Source organism: Cetorhinus maximus, unplaced genomic scaffold (assembly GCF_964194155.1).
Source record: "Cetorhinus maximus unplaced genomic scaffold, sCetMax3.hap1.1 HAP1_SCAFFOLD_225, whole genome shotgun sequence".
In the NCBI taxonomy this organism is placed as follows: domain Eukaryota; kingdom Metazoa; phylum Chordata; class Chondrichthyes; order Lamniformes; family Cetorhinidae; genus Cetorhinus; species Cetorhinus maximus.
This window is the reverse complement of record NW_027596194.1, coordinates 402,308-428,735: the sequence shown is the minus strand read 5'-3', so window position 1 is coordinate 428,735 and position 26,428 is coordinate 402,308. Positions and strand designations below refer to the sequence as shown.

Genomic DNA, 26,428 nt, shown 5'->3' with positions numbered 1-26,428 from the left:
GGAGTCCAGAGTGTGAACTCACCCCAGCCTTAATGAAAATGTGGGCAATATACTTCTGCGAGAAGTGCTGTTGGGGAACAGAGATCCCCGATGCTCCCATGGCTGTAATAAAAGTCAACTCAAACTGGAACCAATAGTTTGTTGAGTTGAGTGGTTGGTGGGTTTGTTTGTTTTTTTTTGTTTGGCCAGGCGGAAGGACCCAGGGGAATCCACAACCCGGGGCAGTGAGAGTTTAAACTTTACTTCCCTCCCTCCACCCCCACCTCCCTCTCTCTCTCTCTCTCTCTGGTCTTGAACACTTGCTCTGCTTGAGAGTCAGCTGTTCAGTTAAGTATCACAGACTCCACGGTGGTTGGTGGGTGGGGGGAAAGTTAAACCCCCCCCTAAGCCTGCTTCGTGTGTGTGTGTGTTTCATGTAAGTTTCTCTCCCCCACCCCTAAGCTGCAGCAGTCATCATGCCCATGAGAAGGTGAGTCCATCACATTTCTTGACCCTGCTGCTTTTATATTTTTTGGATCAGCGCTACCCTTTTTGGAGAGTTTCTCGCTGGCGAATTTTCACAAGTCACATTCCCTTCGTTCGCTTTTCCCCTTGTTGCAGGTGCCACTCGTGGTGGGAACCAGCGATTCTCGTTCTGCTGTCCCTCAGCACACCAACAGCTGCCCAGGATCCAGGTAAAACCTCTCTCTCTCTCTCTCTCTCTCTATACATGTGTGTGTGTGTGTCTGTGTGTGCGCAGGGGCTCGGAGCTGTTTAACCAGCTCGTCTCAAAATGCTGTGTTTGTACAGAGGCTTAAGAGCTGATCATTCACTGTTAGTGCTGTGCAACTTTTGAAGGGGTTGGGGGTGGTGGTGGGTTTGCTGGTGGATGTGGGTGTCAGTTTAGTTTGGTGGGGGTGAATGTGTGACTTTTTTGGGGGCAGAACTTTTGGGAATCTGGAGCTACTTGTCTTGGGCTACTGGGGAGTGGGGAAGTTTGTAGGGGGGGGGTGGTGGTTCTGAATGAGTTTCAACATGCCCTGGTGATCTCCAGCTGCAGGACTCCCTCGTTGTGTAGTTTAAGACTCCCTGCGACACATTTCAAGGCTGGGGTGGGGTGGGTGGGTGGTTGGGGGGGTGACTTTACCTCTCAGCCTTTCTGAAAGTAACAGGGATATGTGACAGAAAGCTTTTTTTTTCAAAACGTTGCTGCAACTTTTTGATCAGTTGTGTGTATTTTTTTTAATTTCAAGTTTCTCATGTGGCCCCCCCCCAGTTTATATTGCTTTGCTTGGCCATTCGGCCCAGCTGGTCTGTGCTGGTGCTGGTATTTGTACACCAATGTGAGCCCCTCATTGGCCGACCTAGCCTACCCTTTAAATGTATCAATGCCATTCATTCCAGCCGCTCCCTGGGGTAGTGGGCTCTACCTTCTCGCCACTCTCTCTGGCTGGGTGAAGACGTCTCTCCTGAGCTCCCCGTATCAGTGACTATCTGACACTGCGACTCACTCGAGCTCTGCAGGAGACTCCCAGGAAACTGGGATGCCCTCAAAACATCCCCCCGGAGAGATCGAACAGCCCCGCCGACTCGCGGGAGACCCTGGCTTGTGCCCCCCCAATCAGAGCGGAGAAGGCACACCCGGGAAGGCGCCGAGAGATAAGCAACTTGCTCGGGGATGCGCAGGGGTGAGGCCGGGGTGCCAGAGGGAGTGCACAGACCACCCAGACCCCTTGAGCACCACCTGCCCTGCGTGGGGCAGTGCCCGCCGATCACGCCACTGGGCTTATCGGTCATCTCGGACCCCATCGAACCGGACTGGAAGCAAGTCACCCCCCACCTCCCCCTCCGATCCCAAGAAGACGACTTATGACCGGTTTCGGGGCCCCTCACGCGCGGGTCCATCTTCTCTAAACCTCGGAGTCGAAGCCATTCTTAGTTGTAAAGATGTCCGGGTCACCCGGCGGCCTTTCTTCCAGGGGAAGGAGTCCCGGGCTTTCCTGATAACTGTTGCCTCTCGGTTCGGGTGCCCTTGTAAACCTCCTCTGCAAGTTCTCCGGTGCCTCTATTCGCCCTTCTTGCGCCCTGTAACGTGTTTGAGCTGTTGGATGCTCAGCTGTGTTTGGCCCCAGCAGGAGGGTTCATACCGCCAATCGGCACGGTCTAATTCATCACTGCTTCAGAAACCTCTCTCCGAGATCCAGCAAGGAAGGGTCATTGTAGATCTAGTGTGACCTGTAGAGCGTACAAAGCCTATGTGTGATTTTAAAAAAATATATATATATACACTTGAGGACCTATTAATGGACTGGCCCGGAGGTGGACCCGAGAAAACTTGCATTTATATAGTGCCTTTTATAACTGCAGGGCACCCCAAGGCGCTTTGCAGCTAATGAAATACTTCTTTGAAGTGTGTAGCTATTGTTACAATGTAGGGAATGCGGCAGCTGGGCGATGCACAGCCAGCTCCCACAAGCAGCAATGTGAGATACGACCGAGATAATCCACTCTCCAGTGATGCTGACTGAGGGATAGATATTGACCAGGATACCCGAGGGGGGCATGGGCGGGCGTGGAGAACTCCCCTGTACTTCTTCCACATAGCGCCGGGGGGTCTTTCCACATTGACCCGAGAGGGCGAGGATGTGGCATCTTGAATGTGCAAGAGGTGCGGGCCGAAATCCCGTTTTGTCGATGAAATCGGGCTGGCGTTTCCGAATAGAAACTGGTTATTGTGTATTTTTTTTTCGGGAGGGTGTGACTGGGTGCGGAGTATGAAAGGAGGCAGCACGGCTGGTTGTGGCCTCACCTCCTGAGCCCGAAGGCTGTGGGTTCGCATCCCATTCCAGCCACCTGAACAGGAAACACTCCGGAGGCGGCCGCACTTTCACTGTTGCCTTTTAGATCAGATGTTAAACGGAGCTCAGTCCCCTTAAGGTGAACGTAAAATATCCCTTAGCAGTATTCGAGAAAGATCAGGAGCCAATATTTACCCCTCAACCACCATCACTGAAACAGGTTATCTAGACATTTATCTCATTGTTGTCTGCACAGTCTTGCTGTGTGTAAATTGTCAGCCACGTCTGCCTTCGAAACCACAGCTCTTAACACTGGAAAAGCATTTCATTGGTTGCAAAGTGCTTTGGGAAGGTCTGAAGGGTTGAAAGTTGAAATGCAGGATCTTTTATTTCCAGAGAAAGAGTTCCCCCACGGTTCTTCCGTAAGGCCTGGTCATTGATAATAGAGTGGCATTCATTGCCTGGGGGCTGAACCATAATGAACAGCATTGGGATTTTTAATTCTTTCACGGGATGTGGATGTCGCTGTCTAGGCCAGCATTTATTGCCCATCCCTAATTGCCCCTTGAGAAGGTGGTGGTGAGCTGCCTTCTTGAACCGCTGCAGTCCCTGTGGTGTAGGTACACCCACAGTGCTGTTAGGGAGGGAGTCCCAGGATTTTGACCCAGCGACAGTGAAGGAACGGCCGATATATTTCCAAGTCAAGATACTGTGTGGCTTGGAGGGGAACTTCCAGGTGGTGGTGTTCCCATGTGTCTGTTGCCCTTGTCCTTCTAGATGGTAGTGATCATGGGTTTGGAAGGTGCCTTGGTGAGTTCCTGCAGTGCATCTTGTAGATGGTGCACACACTGCTGCCACTGTGCGTCGGTGGTGGAGGGAGTGAATGTTGTGTGGATGGGGTACAAATCAAGCGGCTGCCTTGTCCTGGATGGTGTCAAGCTTCTTGTGTTGTTGGGGATGCACTCATCCAGACAAGAGGGGAGTGTTCCATCACACCCCTGACTGGTGCCTTGTTAATGGACAGGCTTTGGGGAGTGGGAGGAGTGAGAACGGGGACACCTGTCGCAATTACAAAGTTCACGTGCAGTGGGAGGAGTTTGCACGCTCGAAATTCACGGTGGGCGTGATCTCTGAATGCGCCCAGGCTTAAGAATACACCGCGGTGTGCAGATTTGCATATTTGATGAGAGTGCTAAAGGTGGTGCCCTGACCTGTGTGTAATTCAAGCTGCATGTCAGAACTGAGTATCTGAGTCTGAGAGTTTTGGGCTCTAATACAGGTATACACAGTTGTATTTTTTGACTAGGTAATGAATTGGCTGACGCCTGGGTATAAGCATTAAGGAGCGTCTTAAAGGGGGAGGTGAGAGAGGTTTTGTGGGTGGGGGGAGTGGGGGGAGTGGGAATTCAGGTTTCGGGCAAAGGCAGCTGAAGTCACGACTGCCAGTGATGGAGCAACGGGAGCTGGCCCTGCACAAGAGGCACCAGGCGCTTCCGAGGGGCTGCAGAGATAGATGGGGTGGCGGTGGGGGGTTGAATCCATGGAGGAGGTGGGGAGTCCATGTAGGCAGCAAGCAGTGGGTGTGGTGGGCGAACGGGGCTTGGCAAAAGTTAAGGTATGGCGGAGCAGAGTTATGGATGAGCTCAGGTTACAGTGGGTGCAGACTCTGTGTAGGTACAAACCAGTACAAACTTGTGTTCAACCGGCAGGCATACATAAACTCCTTTGCCAACAGGTTTGGTTGAATTATGCTGGAAGGTGGCCTTTTCCCCACTCTGATCTGTACATTTCTGCACGCAGATCAAGTGCACAGTGGTTTACTGTGTTTCCGGGGATGAAATTGGGACTCCGAATTGGGAGCATTGGCGTTTACTATCACAGCGTTTCGGGAGATATGCAGGCACCAGAAACTGCTTTTGTCCTTCGATGAAGCACAATCCTTAATGATATAAACAGCAATCCCTTTCTCCTTTAATGGGATGGTTGACTTTTCTGCAATTCATTTGGAGTTAGTGGTAGGATTTTGCATTGTAAAATAAAACTTAAAGCCTTTTGGGAATTGCTGTTTCTGGCAAATGGAATGTTCTAGTGCTTCAAGTTCTGTGGTTTTTGGTCCCTTTTCAAATATTTCACAGAGCGAATGTCTTGTGGAGCGCAGTGTCATAGGGCAGTGATGACATTTTACTGACCTTGGATGTCCTTTTAAGCTAACATCTTTTGATTCTTTTTGTTAGTGACGAGGGAGGTTGTTAGGTAATTGAGAGCTAACATCTTGTTATATTCCAGAGAGCAAGGTGATGGAGGGTAGAACTGGAGCCAATCTTTACGCAACTTTATTTACAGAAATACGCATTACAAGCTTACACCTCCTCACCCGTACAACTCCAGTTTCAGTCTGTCCCTTTTTATAGGGACACAAGTCAATCTCCAGTAAATGCAATTGGCATCTCTAAACATTGTCTGGCTGTGAAATGCAGTTGTGTTGCAATTGGTAAGGTTTTGATTATACTAACCTAGCCCGGCCCTTGCCCCTCTGTCCTGCACAAGTACTTGTGCATACTGGGAAAAGGTTGCATTTGATAAAGTTTGCTTTTCACAACCTTTGGATGCCCCAAAGCTCTTCATAGCCGATGAAGTACTTTGAAGTCTAGTCACTTTGGAAACGTGGCAGCCAATTTGTGTATAGCAAGCTCCCACAAACAGCAGTGCGATAATGGCCACATCGTTTTCAGTGACGTTGGTTGAGGGATAAATATTGATCCTAGGACAGAGGAGGAAGGGCCCCTGCTCTTCTTTGAAATAGTGCCACAGATCTTTTACATCTCTGAGGGTAGACAGGACTCTAGTTTAATATCTCGTTCAAAAGAATGCATTGTATGAACTGCAGTGGGAATTTCGACCTGGATTTTCTGTTTAAAATCTCTGGAGTGAGACTTGAACCCTACGACCTTCTGCTCAGAGGGGCAGGAGCTCCTGCTGAACCATGTTTATGTATGAACTCGTTTGGAAGCTGTCGTTTATCCAGTTGTTAATCCAGGATGGACTGGGGTGAAATGTTCTACAGTTAAATATTCTCCCTGTTTCGGGTATAAATATCACTCTGTGTGCTTTGTTTCAATGTTCTTTCTAACGTTGACAAAGCCTCTCCTCTGCCGTCCATCTCTTTGGGCCCAACCATCCTCGGCTTCACACCCACCTGTACCAAAACGCCAGTATATTTCTGCAAAGTGGTTTCTCCTCCTGCCACCTCCACTCCCACAATACTCGTTGTCACCCCAGTGATCGGTTGTTACATTGGCTGCTGGTCCGACAACACGTCGATTTTTAAAATTTTCATCCTTCTGTTCACATTCCTTCATGGTGTCACCTCTCCCTACCTCTTCCCCCAGTCCTGAGGAATCTCCGCACTCCTCCAACTCTGGCCTCTTGTGCATCCTCGATTTTAATCCCCATGTCACCGGTGTCTGTGCTTTGGAAAGCCTCCCTAAACCTCTTTATCTCTCTATCTCTATCTCTATCTCGCTCTCTATCGCGCTCTCTATCTCTATCTCGCTCTCTATCTCGCTCTCTATCTCGCTCCCTATCTCGCTCTCTATCTCGCTCTCTATCTCGCTCTCTATCTCGCTCTCTATTTCGCTCTCTATTTCGCTCTCTATCTCGCTCTCTATCTCGCTCTCTATCTCTACCTCGCTCTCTATCTCTACCTCGCTCTCTATCTCTACCTCGCTCTCTACCTCGCTCTCTACCTCGCTCTCTATCTCGCTCTCTATCTCGCTCACTATCTCGCTCACTATCTCGCTCTCTATCTCGTTCTCTATCTCGCTCTCTATCTCTATCTCGCTCTCTATCTCTATCTGGCTCTCTATCTGGCTCTCTATCTCGCTCTCTATCTCGCTCTCTATCTCCCCCTCTATCTCCCTCTCGCTCTCTATCTCGCTCTCTACCTCGCTCTCTATCTCTACCTCGCTCTCTATCTCTGCTTCGCTCTCTATCTCTACCTCGCTCTCTATCTCGCTCTCTATCTCTATCTCGCTCTCTATCTCTATCTCGCTCTCTATCTCGCTCTCTATCTCTATCTCGCTCTCTATCTCGCTCTCTATCTCGCTCTCTATCTCTATCTCGCTCTCTATCCCACTCTCTATCTCGCTCTCTATCTCTATCTCGCTCTCTATCTCGCTCTCGCTCTCTATTTCGCTCTCTATCTCGCTCTCTATCTCTATCTCGCTCTCTATCTCGCTCTCTATCTCGCTCTCTATCTCGCTCTCTATCTCTATCTCGCACTCTATCTCGCTCTCTATCTCTATCTCGCTCTCTATCTCTATCTCTATCTCGCTCTCTATCTCTATCTCGCTCTCTATCTCTATCTCGCTCTCTATCTCGCTCTCTATCTCGCTCTCTATCTCGCTCTCTATCTCGCTCTCTATCTCGCTCTCTATCTCTATCTCGCTCTCTATCTCTATCTCGCTCTCTATCTCTATCTCGCTCTCTATCTCGCTCTCTATCTCGCTCTCTATCTCTATCTCTATCTCGCTCTCGCTCTCTATCTCGCTCTCTATCTCGCTCTCTATCTCGCTCTCTATCTCTATCTATATCTCTATCTCTATCTCGCTCTCTATCTCGCTCTCTATCTCGCTCTCTATCTCGCTCTCTATCTCTATCTCGCTCTCTATCTCGCTCTCTATCTCGCTCTCTATCACTATCTCGCTCTCTATCTCTATCTCGGTCTCTATCTCTATCTCGCTCTCTATCTCGCTCTCCATCTCGCTCTCTATCTCTATCTCGCTCTCTATCTCTATCTCTATCTCGCTCTCTATCTCTATCTCGCTCTCTATCTCTATCTCGCTCTCTATCTCTATCTCGCTCTCTATCTCGCTGTCTATCTCTATCTTGCTCTCTATCTCTATCTCGCTCTCTCTCTCGCTCTCTCTCTCGCTCTCTATCTCTATCTCGCTCTCTATCTCGCTCTCTATCTCGCTCTCTATCTCGCTCTCTATCTCGCTCTCTATCTCGCTCTCGCTCTCTATCTCGCTCTCTATCTCGCTCTCGATCTCTATCTCGCTCTCGCTCTCCATCTCGCTCTCCATCTCGCTCTCCATCTCGCTCTCTATCTCGATCTCGCTCTCTATCTCGATCTCGCTCTCTATCTCGCTCTCGCTCTCCATCTCGCTCTCTATCTCGCTCTCTATCTCGCTCTCTATCTCTATCTTGCTCTCTATCTCTATCTCGCTCTCTATCTCGCTCTCTATCTCTATCTCTATCTCGCTGTCTATCTCTATCTTGCTCTCTATCTCTATCTCGCTCTCTATCTCGCTCTCTCTCTCGCTCTCTCTCTCGCTCTCTCTCTCGCTCTCGCTCTCTATCTCGCTCTCTATCTCGCTCTCTATCTCTATCTCGCTCTCGCTCTCCATCTCGCTCTCTATCTCGCTCTCTATCTCGATCTCGCTCTCTATCTCGCTCTCTATCTCCCTCTCGCTCTCCATCTTGCTCTCTATCTCGCTCTCTATCTCGCTCTCTATCTCTATCTCGCTCTCTATCTCGCTCTCTATCTCGCTCTCTATCTCGCTCTCTATCTCGCTCTCTATCTCTATCTCGCTCTCTATCTCTATCTCGCTCTCTATCTCTATCTCGCTCTCTATCTCGCTCTCTATCTCGCTCTCTATCTCGCTCTCTATCTCTATCTCTATCTCGCTCTCTACCTCTATCTCGCTCTCTATCTCTATCTCGCTCTCTATCTCGCTCTCTATCTCGCTCTCTATCTCGCTCTCTATCTCTATCTATATCTCTATCTCTATCTCGCTCTCTATCTCGCTCTCTATCTCGCTCTCTATCTCTATCTCGCTCTCTATCTCGCTCTCTATCTCGCTCTCTATCACTATCTCGCTCTCTATCTCTATCTCGGTCTCTATCTCTATCTCGCTCTCTATCTCGCTCTCCATCTCGCTCTCTATCTCTATCTCGCTCTCTATCTCTATCTCGCTCTCTATCTCTATCTCTATCTCGCTCTCTATCTCTATCTCGCTCTCTATCTCTATCTCGCTCTCTATCTCTATCTCGCTCTCTATCTCGCTGTCTATCTCTATCTTGCTCTCTATCTCTATCTCGCTCTCTCTCTCGCTCTCTCTCTCGCTCTCTATCTCTATCTCGCTCTCTATCTCGCTCTCTATCTCGCTCTCTATCTCGCTCTCTATCTCGCTCTCGCTCTCTATCTCGCTCTCTATCTCGCTCTCGATCTCTATCTCGCTCTCGCTCTCCATCTCGCTCTCCATCTCGCTCTCCATCTCGCTCTCCATCTCGCTCTCTATCTCGCTCTCTATCTCGATCTCGCTCTCTATCTCGCTCTCGCTCTCCATCTCGCTCTCTATCTCGCTCTCTATCTCGCTCTCTATCTCTATCTTGCTCTCTATCTCTATCTCGCTCTCTATCTCGCTCTCTATCTCTATCTCTATCTCGCTGTCTATCTCTATCTTGCTCTCTATCTCTATCTCGCTCTCTATCTCGCTCTCTATCTCGCTCTCTATCTCGCTCTCTCTCTCGCTCTCTCTCTCGCTCTCTCTCTCGCTCTCGCTCTCTATCTCGCTCTCTATCTCGCTCTCTATCTCTATCTCGCTCTCGCTCTCCATCTCGCTCTCTATCTCGCTCTCTATCTCGATCTCGCTCTCTATCTCGCTCTCTATCTCCCTCTCGCTCTCCATCTTGCTCTCTATCTCGCTCTCTATCTCGCTCTCTATCTCTATCTCGCTCTCTATCTCGCTCTCTATCTCGCTCTCTATCTCGCTCTCTATCTCGCTCTCTATCTCGCTCTCTATCTATCTCGCTCTCTATCTCGATCTCGCTCTTGCTCTCCATCTCGCTCTCTATCTCCCTCTCGCTCTCTATCTCGCTCTCTATCTCCATCTCGCTCTCTATCTCCATCTCGCTCTCTATCTCCCTCTCGCTCTCTATCTCCCTCTCGCTCTCTATCTCGCTCTCTATCTCGCTCTCTATCTCGCTCTCTATCTCCCTCTCGCTCTCTATCTCGCTCTCTACCTCGCTCTCTATCTCTACCTCGCTCTCTATCTCTACCTCGCTCTCTATCTCGCTCTCTATCTCTATCTCGCTCTCTATCTCGATCTCGCTCTTGCTCTCCATCTCGCTCTCTATCTCCCTCTCGCTCTCTATCTCGCTCTCTATCTCGCTCTCTATCTCGCTCTCTATCTACATCTCGCTCTCTATCTCCATCTCGTTTTCTATCTCCATCTCGCTCTCTATCTCCCTCTCGCTCTCTATCTCCCTCTCGCTCTCTATCTCGCTCTCTATCTCGCTCTCTATCTCGCTCTCTATCTCCCTCTCGCTCTCTATCTCGCTCTCTACCTCGCTCTCTATCTCTACCTCGCTCTCTATCTCTACCTTGCTCTCTATCTCGCTCTCTATCTCGCTCTCTATCTCTATCTCGCTCTCTATCTCTATCTCGCTCTCTATCTCTATCTCGCTCTCTATCTCTATCTCGCTCTCTATCTCTATCTCGCTCTCTATCCCACTCTCTATCTTGCTCTCTATCTCTATCTCGCTCTCTATCTCTATCTCGCTCTCTATCTCTATCTCACTCTCTATCTCGCTCTCTATCTCACTCTCTATCTCGCTCTCTATCTCGCTCTCTATCTCTATCTCCCTCTCGCTCTCTATCTCCCTCTCGCACTCTATCTCTATCTCGCTCTCGCTCTCTATCTCGCTCTCTATCTCGCTCTCTATCTCGCTCTCTATCTCGCTCTCTATCTCGCTCTCGCTCTCTATCTCGCTCTCGCTCTCTATCTCTATCTCGCTCTCTATCTCGCTCTCTATCTCGCTCTCTATCTCGCTCTCTATCTCGCTCTCTATCTCTATCTCGCTCTCTATCTCTATCTCGCTCTCTATCTCGATCTCTACCTCGCTCTCTATCTCGCTCTCGCTCTCTATCTCGCTCTCTATCTCGCTCTCTATCTCGCTCTCTATCTCGATCTCTACCTCGCTCTCTATCTCGCTCTCGCTCTCGCTCTCTATCTCGCTCTCTATCTCGCTCTCTATCTCGCTCTCCATCTCACTCTCCATCTCGCTCTCTATTTCTATCTCGCTCTCTATCTCTATTTCGCTCTCTATCTCTATCTCGCTCTCTATCTCGCGCTCTGTCTGTATCTCGCTCTCTATCTCGCTCTCTATCTCGCTCTCTATCTCGCTCTCTATCTCTATCTCGCTCTCGCTCTCTATCTCGCGCTCTGTCTGTATCTCGCTCTCTATCTCGCTCTCTATCTCGCTCTCTATCTCGCTCTCTATCTCGCTCTCGCTCTCTATCTCGCTCTCTATCTCGCTCTCGCTCTCTATCTTGCTCTCTATCTCGCTCTCTATCTCGCTCTCTATCTCTATCTCGCTCTCTATCTCTGTCTCGCTCTCTGTCTCGCTCTCTATCTCGCTCTCTATCTCTCTCTGTATCTCGCTCTCTATCTCTATCTCGCTCTCTATCTCGCTCACTATCTCGCTCTCTATCTCGCTCTCTATCTCGCTCTCTATCTCGCTCTCTATCTCGCTCTCTATCTCGCTCTCGCTCTCTATCTCACTCTCTATCTCGCCCTCTATCTCGCCCGCTATCTCTATCTCGCTCTCTATCTCGCTCTCTATCTCGCTCTCTATCTCGTTCTCGCTCTCTATCTCGCTCTCTATCTCTATCTCGCTCTCTATCTCTATCTCGCTCTCTATCTCTATCTCGCTCTCTATCTCGCTCTCGCTCTCTATCTCGCTCTCGCTCTCTATCTCGCTCTCGCTCTCTATCTCGCTCTCTATCTCGCTCTCTATCTCGCTCTCTATCTCGCTCTCTATCTCGCTCTCTATCTCGCTCTCTATCTCTATCTCGCTCTCGCTCTGTATCTCGCTCTCTATCTCGCTCTCGCTCTCTATCTCACTCTCTATCTCGCTCTCGCTCTCTATCTTGCTCTCTATCTCACTCTCTATCTCACTCTCTATCTCGCTCTCTATCTCACTCTCGCTCTGTATCTCGCTCTGTATCTCGCTCTGTATCTCGCTCTGTATCTCGCTCTCGCTCTCTATCTCGCTCTCTAGCTCGCTCTCTATCTCTATCTCGCTCTCTATCTCTATCTCGCTCTCTATCTCGCTCTCTATCTCGCTCTCGCTCTCTATCTCGCTCTCTATCTCGCTCTCTATCTCGCTCTCTATCTCGCTCTCTATCTCACTCTCTATCTCGCTCTCTATCTCTATCTCGCTCTCGCTCTGTATCTCGCTCTCTATCTCGCTCTCGCTCTCTATCTCACTCTCTATCTCGCTCTCGCTCTCTATCTCGCTCTCTATCTCGCTCTCTATCTCGCTCTCTATCTCACTCTCTATCTCACTCTCTATCTCGCTCTCTATCTCTCTATCTCGCTCTCTATCTCTATCTCGCTCTCGCTCTGTATCTCGCTCTCTATCTCGCTCTCGCTCTCTATCTCACTCTCTATCTCGCTCTCGCTCTCTATCTCGCTCTCTATCTCGCTCTCTATCTCACTCTCTATCTCACTCTCTATCTCGCTCTCTATCTCTATCTCGCTCTCGCTCTGTATCTCGCTCTCTATCTCGCTCTCGTTCTCTATCTCACTCTCTATCTCGCTCTCGCTCTCTATCTCGCTCTCTATCTCACTCTCTATCTCGCTCTCTATCTCGCTCTCTATCTCACTCTCGCTCTCGCTCTGTATCTCGCTCTGTATCTCGCTCTCTATCTCGCTCTCTATCTCGCTCTCTATCTCGCTCTCTATCTCGCTCTCTATCTCGCTCTCTATCTCGCTCTCTATCTCGCTCTCTATCTCGCTCTCTATCTCGCTCTCTATCTCCATCTCGCTCTCTATCTCCATCTCGCTCTCTATCTCGCTCTCTATCTCCATCTCGCTCTCTATCTCGCTCTCTATCTCTATCTCGCTCTCTATCTCGCTCTCTGTCTCGCTCTCTATCTCGCTCTCGCTCTCTATCTCGCTCTCTATCTCGCTCTCTATCTCGCTCTCTATCTCGCTCTCTATCTCGCTCTCTATCTCGCTCTCTATCTCGCTCTCTATCTCGCTCTCTATCTCGTTCTCTATCTCGCTCTCTATCTCGTTCTCGCTCTCTATCTCACTCTCTATCTCTATCTCGCTCTCTATCTCGCTCTCTATCTCTATCTCGCTCTCTATCTCTATCTCGCTCTCTATCTCTATCTCGCTCTCTATCTCTATCTCGCTCTCTATCTCGCTCTCTATCTCTATCTCTATCTCGCTCTCTATCTCGCTCTCTATCTCGCTCTCTATCTCGCTCTCTATCTCGCTCTCTATCTCGCTCTCTATCTCGTTCTCTATCTCGCTCTCTATCTCGTTCTCGCTCTCTATCTCACTCTCTATCTCTATCTCGCTCTCTATCTCGCTCTCTATCTCTATCTCGCTCTCTATCTCTATCTCGCTCTCTATCTCTATCTCGCTCTCTATCTCGCTCTCTATCTCTATCTCTATCTCGCTCTCTATCTCTATCTCGCTCTCTATCTCTATCTCGCTCTCTATCTCGCTCTCTATCTCGCTCTCTATCTCGCTCTCTATCTCGCTCTCTATCTCGCTCTCTATCTCTATCTCGCTCTCTATCTCGCTCTCTATCTCTATCTCGCTCTCTATCTCGCTCTCTATCTCGCTCTCTATCTCGCTCTCGCTCTCTATCTCGCTCTCTATCTCGCTCTCGCTCTCTATCTCGCTCTCTATCTCGCTCTCTATCTCGCTCTCTATCTCGCTCTCTATCTCGCTCTCTATCTCGCTCTCTATCTCGCTCTCGCTCTCTATCTCGCTCTCGCTCTCTATCTCGCTCTCTGTCTCGCTCTCTGTCTCGCTCTCTATCTCCCTCTCGCTCTCTATCTCGCTCTCTATCTCACTCTCTATCTCGCTCTCTATCTCGCTCTCGCTCTCTATCTCACTCTCTGTCTCGCTCTCTATCTCGCTCTCTATCTCTATCTCGCTCTCTATCTCGCTCTCTATCTCGCTCTCTGTCTCGCTCTCTGTCTCGCTCTCTATCTCCCTCTCGCTCTCTATCTCGCTCTCTATCTCACTCTCTATCTCGCTCTCTATCTCGCTCTCGCTCTCTATCTCGCTCTCTGTCTCGCTCTCTGTCTCGCTCTCTGTCTCGCTCTCTATCTCGCTCTTGCTCTCGCTTTCGCTCTCTATCTCTCTCCTCTTTTAAGAACCTCCTTAAAACCTACTTCCATCTTCTAATATCTCTTTTGAGCATAACTTGACATCAAATTTTGGCTGATGCCACCTCCTGTGAAACACTTTGGGGACATTTTGCTATGTTAAGTGTGCCCCCGAAGTGGTTGTCTTGGCTGAGAGTGGGAGCTGAGCCCGCCTGCACGTTGGCAGGTGAAATGTTAAGGCTTGTGGTCAGTGGCCACTTGCCTTGTGCCTATTTCCCCCTCGCCCCCTGATGTCTTGGGTATTGTAGCGTTCGGGCGAGAGGTACGGCTGGCCCTGTAAATGGGGTATTGTGAGTAAGCCTGGGAGTAAAAGCTATTCTCACTGAGGTGTCACCTCGTGAGAGGGTTGCTGTGTGGCTGCCTGACCTCTCCTTATCAGTTCAGTCTGGGTTACCCTTGGTGATGGGAGCAAAATCCCTGTGAGTGAGGCTGGAGATATGTCCTGACTTGCACTAAGAGGGATTAAGGCAAACTTTCTGAAACATCATAATTCAGAAGATTTCCACATCTTTGGGAAACTCGGAGGGATTAGGTGCAGATAAAAGTGGTGCCCTGAGGGCATTCATCAAGTCACCTTACATTTGAAAAAAAAAAGACTTTCCAAGGGACTGTGTACCTACATTACACCTGTGTTTAAAGTTAGTCTGAGCACTTGTATACATGGTTCCATTTAACGGTCCCACCTTTATAAACCGATTTACTCTCGTCAACAATAGTCCTTTGTGTACCTACAATTGAAATAATTGCAGCCGCCAAGGTGTGCCATTTAAGTGAACCAAGCTGTTGACGGTGGGTTTGAGCTCCCAACAGGGAAGCTTTAGGGGCCAAAGTGACCCTCGGCCTACATCACTCGCTGCTCTACAGACCCAGCAGCGCATGTGGTGGGCTTGGCGGAGATGTAGACACGATCGTTTGTAATAGGTTGATTATTTTTTTCTTTGTTGTTGAATAAAAAAACAGCTCCCTTGCATTGCAAAAATTGTGGGGGGTGTCAATAATGGGGTGTGAACCCTGAATGTCCACTCAACTCAACTACGGTCATTACCAGGTGTAAGGATTGCACTGTCACTCCACTAGAGTCAGAGACTGTCATCAGAAATTGCATTTATATAGCACCTTTAATGTAATACAATGAAAAGTGCGACCAGGCCACCTAAAGAGATGTTAGTTCAGCTTGGTGGGAAGACATGGCTTGTAAGGAGGATCTTAGAAGAGCAGAGAGGGGGTAAAGCGATGGAAAGATTTAGGGAGGGAATTCCGGAGCTTAGGATCGAGGCAGCGGAAGGCGCATTTGCAAATAGTTGTGTGGGGTGGGGGAAGGAGTGCGCAAGAGCCGGAATTGAAGGCGCCCAGGGATCTTGAAGGGGTATAGGGCAGGTGGAGGCTATCGAGGCAGAGAGGGCGTGAGACCATGGTGGGATTTGGAAACCAGGAGGATGATTTTAAATTTGCCTCGTTGATGGATGGGGAGCCAATGTAAGTACACGGGCATTGTTGGGGGTGGGGGTGAGGGGTGAGGGGGTAGGGTGGGTTGATGAACTGCCAACAATTCTGTAATAAAGCAGTGTTAACATCGGCATCTAGTAACGAGACCTCCGAACGCAATGCCACACAAGGGATTGCTTAACCAACAGAAGTCTTTTTAACAATGTGGTATTACCCAGATACACACACAGGTTGTGGCAAAAGAAAATGGCGGAATGGTGAAATAATGCCAAGTTCCAAACTGAATTTAGCAAATGCTGGTTCGTGGCTCCTGCTATAAACTCGTTTGTGCTACTCGGAATCGTTTACAACCTCTTCGTTTCTGCATACGTTCGTTGTTAAAAGACGTGCAAGTGTTTGTGTTACTTCCATTATCAGAAAAAAAAGCCAGGTTCAGCTTTGCCTTAGCTCCCCACCCCCGACAATGCATTCCTCACACGAAATGGAAAAGGCTGAAATATTTCAGCCTTATCGACCATGTGTCAGAACCTGAGTTGACAGGAGGTTGAGGCTGCAATTAAAAGCCTCTCCTCCTTGAACGGAGCTCCTGATGGCTGGAGATGGACGATCCCTGACTTCTTTTGCTAGGACCCATCTGCTAGTTGTAGCTGGGTGGTCAGATAAGACCATTGGCAGCTTAAATCCGTCAGGGGCCTCCTATCTGTATTCGGTTTTGTGTGCGTGCATGCATGTACTGCAGCTATTCTACCTCCTTGCAACTGTGAACTCTGAACTGTCTTCACAAGCATGCAACCTCCAGAATTCACCAGCGGCTTTTAATGTCCAGAGGCCAGTTCCTAACCTCGGCTCTGGCGTACAGAATGTTCTAGCTGTCGGCCGGAGTTCAGCGGCGTATCCCTTTTCTCCTCTGAAGCCCCATCCCGGAGCCTCGAGCATCAAATCTGCACTGAAACCCTGGTGCAGTGCTGAGGGAGTGCCGCACTGTTGGCAGTGCCGCCTGTTGGATGAGGTGTTGAGCTGAGGCCCACCCCCACCCCACCGTCCTGCCGTCTAGGGTGGCACTATTTTGAAGGAGAGCTAGGGGGGCCCTTCCTGCTGTTCAGCCTCCCATTCATCCCTCAGCTCCCATCACAAACACCTCCACAAGCTCCTCCCCTTGGCACCCAGCAGTCGGGGAAGGCAGGACCTCGGCCGGACACCTCAGCTGAAAGCCGGCCTAGAATTTTGCGCCCGAGTGTCTTTGAAGCGGGGCTCGAGTGCATAACCTCCGCGAGGCCACAAACTGAGGCACAGCTGGCTCCAAATGGATTGAGATGGTCGGGGGGGGGAGGCGAGGGATGGGGCAAGGAGGGTTTTATATGACACCACGCCGCCCGGTGTTTGGTCAATCACGAAGGTGGACGAGGTAAGTTAACGTAGGTGACTCCAGACAAATGGTAGATTGCTGATTGGAATTGTGGGGTGGCTTGATCTAGGAACGCGGGTCTTATGGACCACTTTGCTGCTGCTGATGTTGCTGGGCGCACCGTGTTGAATCTGTGGGGAATGCCGGATGGACCGGGTGAATGGCTCTCCTATCTGACCCCGGTGGACCGCTCTTTCTTCAGGAGGTCTGTTTAAAACGCTCCAGCAACGTTTCTGCACTAAAGTAAAACTGCAGCAAGAACCAACCTGCGCTTAAAACTCAGAGAAAAATGTTGCAAGAGCTGGTGGGGGGAGAAAAGCTGGCCTGTGGCTCAAAGGGCTATTTAACTGTGCTGTAGTGTCCATGTTAACGTTCAACAACCGCAGCTTGTTAGTGTCTTGACCATAGTGAATGGCCTTGAGCGCGATCAGAGTGAATTTGATGTTGGAATTAATCGTAAACTGATATCAGCGCAGTTAGCAAAATGGGTAAGGCTCAAGGAGCGTCTTGAAGGAGGTGCGGAGGCTTAGGGAGGGAATTCCAGAACTTTGGGCCCGCACAACTAAATGGACTCCAGCAGGAGTGGGGGATGCGCAAGAGCCCAGAGTTGGACAAAAGTCAAGTCCTCCCAGGGTTGTAGGGTGGGGAGGAGGTTCCAGAAATAGTGGGGGGGTGGGGGAGCTACAGAGGACTTTGAACACAAGGATGAGCATTTGAAAATTAACGTTGATGGACCGGGGGCAAATGTAGGTCAAGCAAGGAACTCTTTCGAGTTATCAACAGTCACAGATTGCAACTCTTTTCGAGTACAATCACAGTTCTTGGTTTCCGGGAGTGGGACATGAACCCACCACCCTCTGATTCAAAGGCAAGGGTGCTATGAACTGAGCCACAGCTGACACCGCTAAGTCAAGCAAGGAGGTGGCTGATGGGCTCATGCCTGTTAACTGTGACTGAAAGGTATTTGGAGGACCTCCCTACTCCCTTTACTTCTGAACAATTCCCAGGCTGCTGCTGGGAGATCCTCATGTCAGTGCAAGTCATTCGTCATTAGATGGCACAGTCACTGCTGGAAATTCTCCTCTAATTGCAGCTCATAACCTCATCCTCTGCGGGCTGGTTTCCACTTGATTCCAATCAGAAAGGGGACTTCCTTCTTGCCGATGAGGAGACCGGGGTCCACTGAAGGAGTTGCGATGACCGACTGACTGATCAACCACTGCTGGCTGAGAGTTGGCACCATTTCTAACCATTTCCAAGCATTTCAGTGGAATTCAGTGTAGGGTCAGCGCTTGAGGTCAGAGAGCGGATTTTTTTTATTTTTATTTTTTGCAAAGTGAAAGCTCTATGAACTTTGCTGTTCCTGAATGGAATGTTCTCATTCTTGCTCAGTTATACGTGGAGAGACGTATAACTGATGATGATGTGACTGGGACAAACACTTGGTTGCTCTATAAAGTTTTCCTGACCGCTCCACACCTTCATTTCTCCCTCCCCAGAGTGAGTGATTCATTGTGCTGGTCATTGTCCTATGAGCTGTGACAAGCCCTCTGGTATTTCTTTATAAGTGGCCATTCTCTGTCAGTGATCCGTCTTCCGTTCTCCGCCCTCTTTGAAAATTTTGCTCGACCAACATTCTGCTGCTTTCCTAACTCGCATCAGGTTCTGTTCCCAGTCCAGCAACGCTTCAGAATTTAAACCTCTCTTCCTAGTTTTCAAATCTCTCCAGCGCTTGGCCGCCTCTCTCACACCTTCCACCCTTCTCTCTCTCTCTATCTCTCTCTCAATTCGGGCCTATTGCAGAACCCCGATTTTCATCACTCCACCATTGGTGGCCGTGCCTCCAGCTACCGAGGCCTTACACTCTGGATTTCCCTCCGTGAACCTCCCCCCCTCCCCCCCTCTTCTTTAAGTCCCATCCCTTAGAGGCCCCTGGGATCTCCCTGATCTCCCTGCAGATAGTCACTGGAGCCATGCATCTTTTTCTTTCCTTCCGTTCATGGGATTATGGACATCGCTGGCAAGGCCAGCATTTGTTGCCCATCCCTAATTGCCCTCGAACTGAATGGCTTGCTCGGCCATTTCAGAGGGCAGTTAAGTGTCGTTGCTGTGAATCTGGGGTCGCATGTGGGCCAAGGACATATTTCCTTCTGCCTAGGGAACATTTGTGAACCAGGAGGGCTTTTTTTTTAAACAATAATCAATGATAGGTGTCCTGGTCACCATTACACACTGGCTTTCAATTCCAGATTTTATTAATTGAATTTAAATTCCATGCTGTGGTGGGATTTGATCCTGTGTCCGCAGAGAATTAGCTTGGGCCTCTGGGTGACTTGCCCAGTGACATTACCACTAGGCTACCATTGTTCTTCCCCTTTGCTGCAGGGCAGTTACTGTACTAACATGGGTTATGCCCAAGGGAGAAAATTAGGCAGCTGTGAACTCCAAAGCTCCTGTTTATTGGGCGAGTGTCATCGGATGAAGCCATAACCATTGGGCCTTTCACGCAGTAAGACATCCCAAAGGGCTGCTCAGGAGTGTAATCGAGCTGTTGTGTATCCACTAGTTTGTGGTATATATTTTTTTACGTATCTCAGAGCTAGGCAGAGATGACACTCATTTCAAAGTGTGCAACAGATTTATTTCCAGGAGTTTTAAAATATCTCTGCGATCACCAAAATGTCCGCACTCGTGCTGACAGCTCAGCTTCCAGTAGCATCTCTGTTTTTTCTTAAGCTCTGAGTCATCACCCAGGCTTAACCAGTCAAGCACAGCGAGCGTGGGCCAGACTTGCATAATCGAACACAGAGCAATTGAACACTACACGAGCCACACGAAGAGATATTGGGACCAGCGACCCAAAGGTTGCCCCAAGTGGTAGGTTTCATGGAGTGAGAGGTGGACGGGGTTTGGGGAGGGAATTCCAGAGCTTAGTGCCTGGATGGCTGCCCATGTCGAGTGATGAAACAGTTGGAATGACCCATGCTAACCACGTGTTCTGGGAGCTGGTTGTCCCCATTGGACTTGTTTTACCGTCTCCACAACGAGTGGCTCACTGAGGAGATCTGAAGCAAACAATGTCAGGGATGGGGAGTGTTTCCTGATGTTTTAACAGAAAAAAATATTGCTAGAAGTAAGCTGTAAGCCAGAAGGGTGAGAGCTTGAGCTGAGTGGAACAATGAATGGTAAAGATTGACAGCACAGAAGGCCATTCGGCCCATTATGCCAACCAGTAGCCATAAAGCCTAAGCCCACCTTTCCAGCTCTTGGTCTGTGGCCTTGCAAGTTACGACACTTTCATGTGTGTATCCAAGTATTTTTTTTGCGGATGATGAAGGTTTCTACCTCTACCACCCTTTCAGGCAGTGAGTTCCAGATCCTCAGCACCCCCTGGGTGTCCCCTTGAATCCCCTCTAACCCTCCTACCTCTCACTCTAAATCTATGCCCCTTGTTTATGGACCCTACAGCCAAGGGGCCTAGGGCCTTGCTATCCCCTCTATCCAGACCCCTCATACACTTCAGTTAGGTCTCCCCTCAGCCTCCTCTGTTCCAATGAAAGTAACCCCAGTCTCTCCAAACTTTCCTCATAAATAACTGCAGTCTATCCAAACTCCCCTCATAAATAAAATTTTCCAGTCCTGGGACCATCCTCATAAGTACCCTCTGTGGTGCGACCACATCTTTCCCATAGTGCGGTGACCAGAACTACACGCAGTGCTCCGGCTGTGACCTAACGAGAGTTTTATACAGCTCCAGCGTAACCTCCCTGCTCTCGTATTCTCTGAATGGCTGATAGAGGAAAGAATCCTGTATGCTGTCTCGCTGTCCTGCCACTTGCAGGGATCTGTGGGCATGCACTTCAAGGTCCCACTGTTCCTCTACCTTTTTCTCTGCATCCGGCTACTATTGTGCGTTGCTTTGCCTACTTGGCCTTCAGGATCGGACTCCTCCCATGTACACGGTGAATCCAGTGCATCCAAGAGGAAGGAAGCCGGGCCAGAGGCTGGGAATGCTGCAGCAAGCAACTCTCACCTTCTGACTCCCCAAATCCTGTCCACCATCTACAAGGCGCAAGTCAGGAGTGTGACAGAATACTCTGCACTTGCCTGGATGAGTGCAACTTCAGCAACACTCAAGAAGCTCGACACTGTCCAGGATAAAGCTCGATTGGCACCCCACCCACCACTTTCAACATTCACTCCCTCCACCACTGACGCACAGTGGCAGCAGTGTGTGTACCGCCTACAAGATGCACTGCAGCAACTTGCCAAGGATCCTTAGACAGCACCTTCCAAACCCCTGACCTGTACCACCCAGAAGGACAAGGGCAGCAGACACATGGGAACACCACAACCTGCAAGTTCCCCTCCAAATCACTCACCATCCTGACTTGGAAATATATCGCCGTTCCTTCACTGTCGCTGGGTCAAAATCCTGGAACTCCCTCCCTAACAGCACTGTGGGTGTACCTACACTACAGGGACTGCAGCAGTTCAAGAAGGCAGCTCACCACCACCTTCTCAAGGGGCAATTAGGGATGGACAATAAATACTGGCCCAGCCAGTGAAGCCCACATCCCGTGAATGAATAAATATTTTAAAAACTTGAGACAAATAGAGGGGTTTAATTTTTCTAAAAAGCTGCTTTTCCCCAAGGATTAGTGAGCAGGACGCATCTCAACCCATGGCAATCGGTTGATGTTATCCAGTGGTGTTGAGTGTTGTTTCCACCTATGTGAGTGATGGTTGAGAAGGCCCACCCTTGAGAGGCAATTTCACCGATTTCCATTCCCACCAATCGGTGTGGGTGGAGGCAGGTTCAATCGAGGCATTCACAAGGCAATCTAAAAAGGGAGAATGTGCAAGGTGACGGAGGGGAGGTGGGGGAATGGCTCAGTCGGAGAGCCAGTGCAGACAAGACGGGCTGAATGGCCTCTTGTCCACACTGTAACAGTTCTGTGAAAATGGCCAGGGGGTTTTACCTGGGTTTTCACCTCTCCCAGGCGATCCCATGGTTTCGGGGTGGAGTGGGGTGGCGGTGTGGAGCACGTGTATATTTGAATGCGCAAGGCATCTCAACCGCGTGGGACTGGATAGACGAGAGGCGCGTTTCTCGCTATTGATCGTATGTTCGTCGGAAACAAAGCGCGAAATGTTTGTCCCGTGTCGCGTGTGGTAAATCACCTCGAAGCCTCGCTGTGGACGAGTGGTCCCGGGGAAGACTGGTCTTTGCTGCTCTTTGGCTCATCTGGGAACTTGGGAGCTGGGGCAAAAATTTACATCACTGTCAAGAAACTGTGTGTGCGTTTTAAAGCTGCTGTTGTCACAATGCTGGCTTAAAGCTCATTTGTGTCACTCACTGGAGAGCAGCAGGAGTGTCAACCTCAGGATAGTCAGCTTGTTTAATGACATTGGATTCTTCCTCCAAGTGAAATGAGGGCCTTCTGTAAACTACTTTGTAAACATTGCCTAAACATGTGTGAGTGTGTGTGTTCCCCTGACCAGCACCATACACTGTGACCTGAGTGCCCATAAAAGCTTTGACCTGCAAAGAGAACTTGTTTAGTAGGTGTCCTGTACTCCACTAACCCAATGGAGTGAAATTTCAACACACGGCGCAAACTGTGCTGGCGAATTCTCAGAGCATTGCTATGAAGGAAACTTAGGAAAGCTTGTTTTTCTGCTCGCGTGTCTAGATAGAAAGAAAAAGCATTGCAGTGAATGCCAAGGGGAAACAACTATGCACAGTAGAGCGATTGTTATACCTAATATTTAAACCATAATGAGATTGTGCCCTGTGGCGCCCACGGTGCGTAGCTTTGTGTACCATTGGGCATGCTGCCTCTCCAGGGCCACATGGGCACTGACTAGATCCCAGAAAAGAGGCCAGGCAGCCAGAGTGATCAACCCCCTGGGCCCCATCCATCCTGGACCAACAAATTGCAGCTTCAGCCAGAGCCGGGGTGGTGGGGTGGGGTGGGTTGGGTGGGGTGGGGTGGTGGGGTGGGGGTGGGGTGGGGTGGGGTGGTGGGGTTGCCGGTTGGGGAATCCCCCGATCTCGCTGCCTCCCTCTTGCACTGGGCAGCCAAAGGTTAAAAACACTGGGCCAAAGTGTAACCAAAAGCGGAGGAGCAGCTCCTTGAGGTAGCTATACGGGGGAGTGGGCGGGTTGTGGGAGGGGCTGCAGTCTCTCGCACTGCCCATACGCTTAGGCCACGGCTCCCGTGGGCCTCAAAGAATCAGACCTTACCTGAAGTGTCCATTGTGGAAAGTTTGACCGGTTTGTGGTGAGGGTCCCTTCCTTTGCTAAACCCAAAGGTGTTGTAGAGTAAGGGCTAACGTATAAGCAGCTGTATTATTGACAGAGTGAGACACTTTCCTTTAGGGCGGTGGGGGGAGAGGCAGTGTGGGAGGTGGGGAGAGGCAGTGTGGGAGGTGGGGAGAGGCAGTGTGGGAGAAGAGGGGTGGGGGGAGAGTCCAGAACCAGCATTAATAGCCCTAAAATTAAAGCTAGTCCATTCAGGGGTTGATGTTAAGAAGCAGCTCTTCACACAAAGGGTGGTGGAAATCTGGAACCCACTCCCCAGAAAAACCTGTTGAGATGGAGGGTCATTCAAAAATCTCAAACCTGAGATTGAGAGCGTTTTGTTGGTGGGGGTTACAAGAACCAAGGCAGGTAGATGGAGCTGAAATACAGTTTGGCCATGAGCTAACTGAATGGCGGAACAGGCTGGAGGGGCTGAATGGCCTCCTGCTGTTCCTGGAACACACTCGGGCGGCTCTGTGATTTGGACCACATTGCATCCCCTGTGTCCACTCGGGATGGCCAAACCTGATTGGTTCTACATGACATGTTCCCGAGGGTTTCATCATGTGATCTCCTGCCCCTCCCCGCCATTGGTTAGTCCGGCAGCCTCATCGGCTTCCCCCACCAATCGGAAAGCCAACAGAATCGTCGTTATCTGATTGGGCGATCGACTGTGCCAAATTGTCAACCTTTCAACGTTCAATACTTCTATAACTAATAACCGAAAGTGTTTCAAAGACAATGAAAATTTAGTCAGGACTGCAGCTGGATTGGAGGCGCAGTTCAAAGAAGGTTCACTCGGCTGATCCCTGAGACGAAACGGCTGCCTTTTGACGAAAGGTTGAACAGATTGGGCCGATGCTCACTGGGGTTCGGAAGAATGAGAGGTGATCGTGTTGAGAGGTATCAGACCTTGAGAGTTGGGGGTGCTGATAAAAGGTGGATGCTGAGAGAATGTTTCCTCTTGTGGGGGAATCTAAAACGAAGCGGGGGGAGGGTACAGTTTAAAAACGAGCCGCCTGTTTGAGACGGAGATGAGGAGGAATTTCTCCCCTCAGGCGGCTGTGGAATTCCCCTCCCCGGAGAGCATTGGAGGCTGGCTCACTGATGACATTCAAGGCCGAGTTAGACAGATTTTTGATTGACAAGGAAGTCAAGGGGTATGGGGGGCGGGGGAAAGTGGGGTGAAGGCCACAATCAGATCAGCCATGACCTGACTGAATGTGGAGCAGGCTTGAGGGGCTGAATGGCCTCCTCCTCCTCATTCTTATGTTCTTCTGTAAGAATTGGCTAGGACGCTTTGGTAACTCTTCATTGGCTATGAAACTGTGGTGCTGACCCTTATGTCGAACTGTAGGATCTTTTGCACCCATTTGAGAGGATCGATTGTGCCTGGGTTTAACACCTCACCTGAAAGACGGCGCTTCCAACAATGTGGCACTCCCTCAGTACTGCACTGGACTGACGGCCTTGATTTTGTGCTCAAGTCTGTGGAGTGGGACTTGAACCCACAACCTCCTGACTCGGGGTTGGTGGGGGGGGGAGGAAAGTGAGCCATGGTGAACACAAGTGAGGAGTGGTGTTAGTTTTCAACTGTGTTGCAATCTGACCGTGTGCAAGTGTAGCATCGAAAGCGAGCCAGAATACTACCTTGACATTGTGCAGGGTTAGTAAGATAGATAGCAAAGTTAGAAAGCCGACAAGATTTATTAAACTGTGAAACCATCCTTTTTTTTTAAAAAACAAATAAACCGGCTTGGCCCTTTTTAATGTGGCCAGAACCAACTGGTTGCCTCCTGCAGGAATTAATGGAAATGCTTCAAATTCTTAGGAGGCAAAGGGTGAAAGAGAAATGGAATTCCTGGGGGATGCAGCAATTTGGAGGTTAAATTTAAACTGTCAATCTTTGTTGATGATTCTCTTTTAGCAGGGCCTTAAAGGATTCCTGACTACAATGGCCCTGTTCATCTGCCTGTGCGTGCTCTGTGCGTCTGTGAATGAGGGTGCCCAGCTAGCCTGGCTGAATTTATGCAGTGTGTGTGTGTGTGCGTGTGAATAATGGAATTCCAAAACCTTCCAAGCTCAGGCCAACTTTCTGCAGTCTCGCGTCCGCACAAGGAGACCGGGATCTGCGGCGAGGCTCACTCGAGGAAATATATCTCGGGGAATGTCCAGCTCGATGGCGAAAGCAAGCAGGCTCTGCCTGTAACCGTTCTGTGGCCCTTGGGAGCAAGTGGGAGACGAGTCCCTGCAAGTCAGTATTGACTTAAGTCAGATGGTGTGTGGGATTCCAAGATTATCAAGAAAATGAAGCTATTCATTCTTTCTCAGGGTTGTGACTTGTGTTGCAGGGGGTGGTGGTAGGGGCTGTGGCGTATTGGTAACGTCACTGGACTAGTAATCCAGAGGCCCAGGCTAATGCTCTGGGGACATGGGTTCAAATCCCATCACGGTAACTGGGTGGAATTTAAATTCAATTAATCAATAAATCTGGAATATGAAGCTAGTCTCAGTGATAGTGACCGTGAAACTATCATCGATTGACCTAAAAACCCATCTGGCTCACTTAATGCCCCTTTAGGGAAGGAAATCTGCCGTCCTTACCCGGTCTGGCCTACACTTGACTCCAGACCCACAGCAACGTGGTTGACTCTGAAATGGCCGAACAAGATACCAGTTCAGGGGCGTTTAGGGATGGGCAACAAATGCCGGCCTTGCCGGTGACACCCACACCCCATGAAAGAAATTTCAAAAATGTATAGCTCAAGTGACCATCTATAGGGAGTTCAGGGAGATCCCATGAGCCTTTAATGGAGGGGCATTGACCACCCATGACCCATGAAAGAATAAGGAAAAAAAAATAAGATTAGCTTTTCCGGGCTGGTGAGGGTGTTCAGCAGTAATCATGAAATTAGCCCCCTGAAATTGCAAGCAAGCCGCTCGGTTCAAAGGCGTTTAGGGATGGGTAACAAATGCTGGCCTTCCAGCAATGCCCACATCCCGTGAAAGAATTTAGAAGCCCATCTACTGTTACTTTTCCCAAGTAGTTAAACCCGCCACACAAGCCTACATACTGTGCGTTGCAAAGCTATTTGACCATGAACGTAAGGAATCACAACATCTGTCTGAAATTAGCCTGCGGCCCACATGGGCCTATTGTTTGGTTCATGCGAAATTCAGAAAGACAGCAAAGAGCCCATCCGCCTCCTCGGGACCTTTAATGGGGGCCACCATCGCCAAGTCCCCCAACTATCGACATGCTGGCAGTTACAATTAACAAGCAGTTGAACTGGACC

The 26,428-nt window shown here is 49.6% G+C and overlaps 1 protein-coding gene across 1 annotated transcript in view; it reads left to right on the top strand.

Moving 5' to 3' along the window:
- The first annotated feature begins 397 nt into the window (after positions 1-397).
- LOC144673057 (collagen alpha-1(XVIII) chain-like) overlaps positions 398-26,428 on the top strand; it is a 221,270-nt gene continuing 195,239 nt past the window's right edge. The window contains exons 1-2 of the mRNA XM_078535054.1: positions 398-469; positions 601-674. Coding sequence (XP_078391180.1) covers positions 456-469; positions 601-674 — 88 coding nt within the window. The 5' untranslated portion in view covers positions 398-455. The remainder of the gene's footprint in view (positions 470-600; positions 675-26,428) is intronic.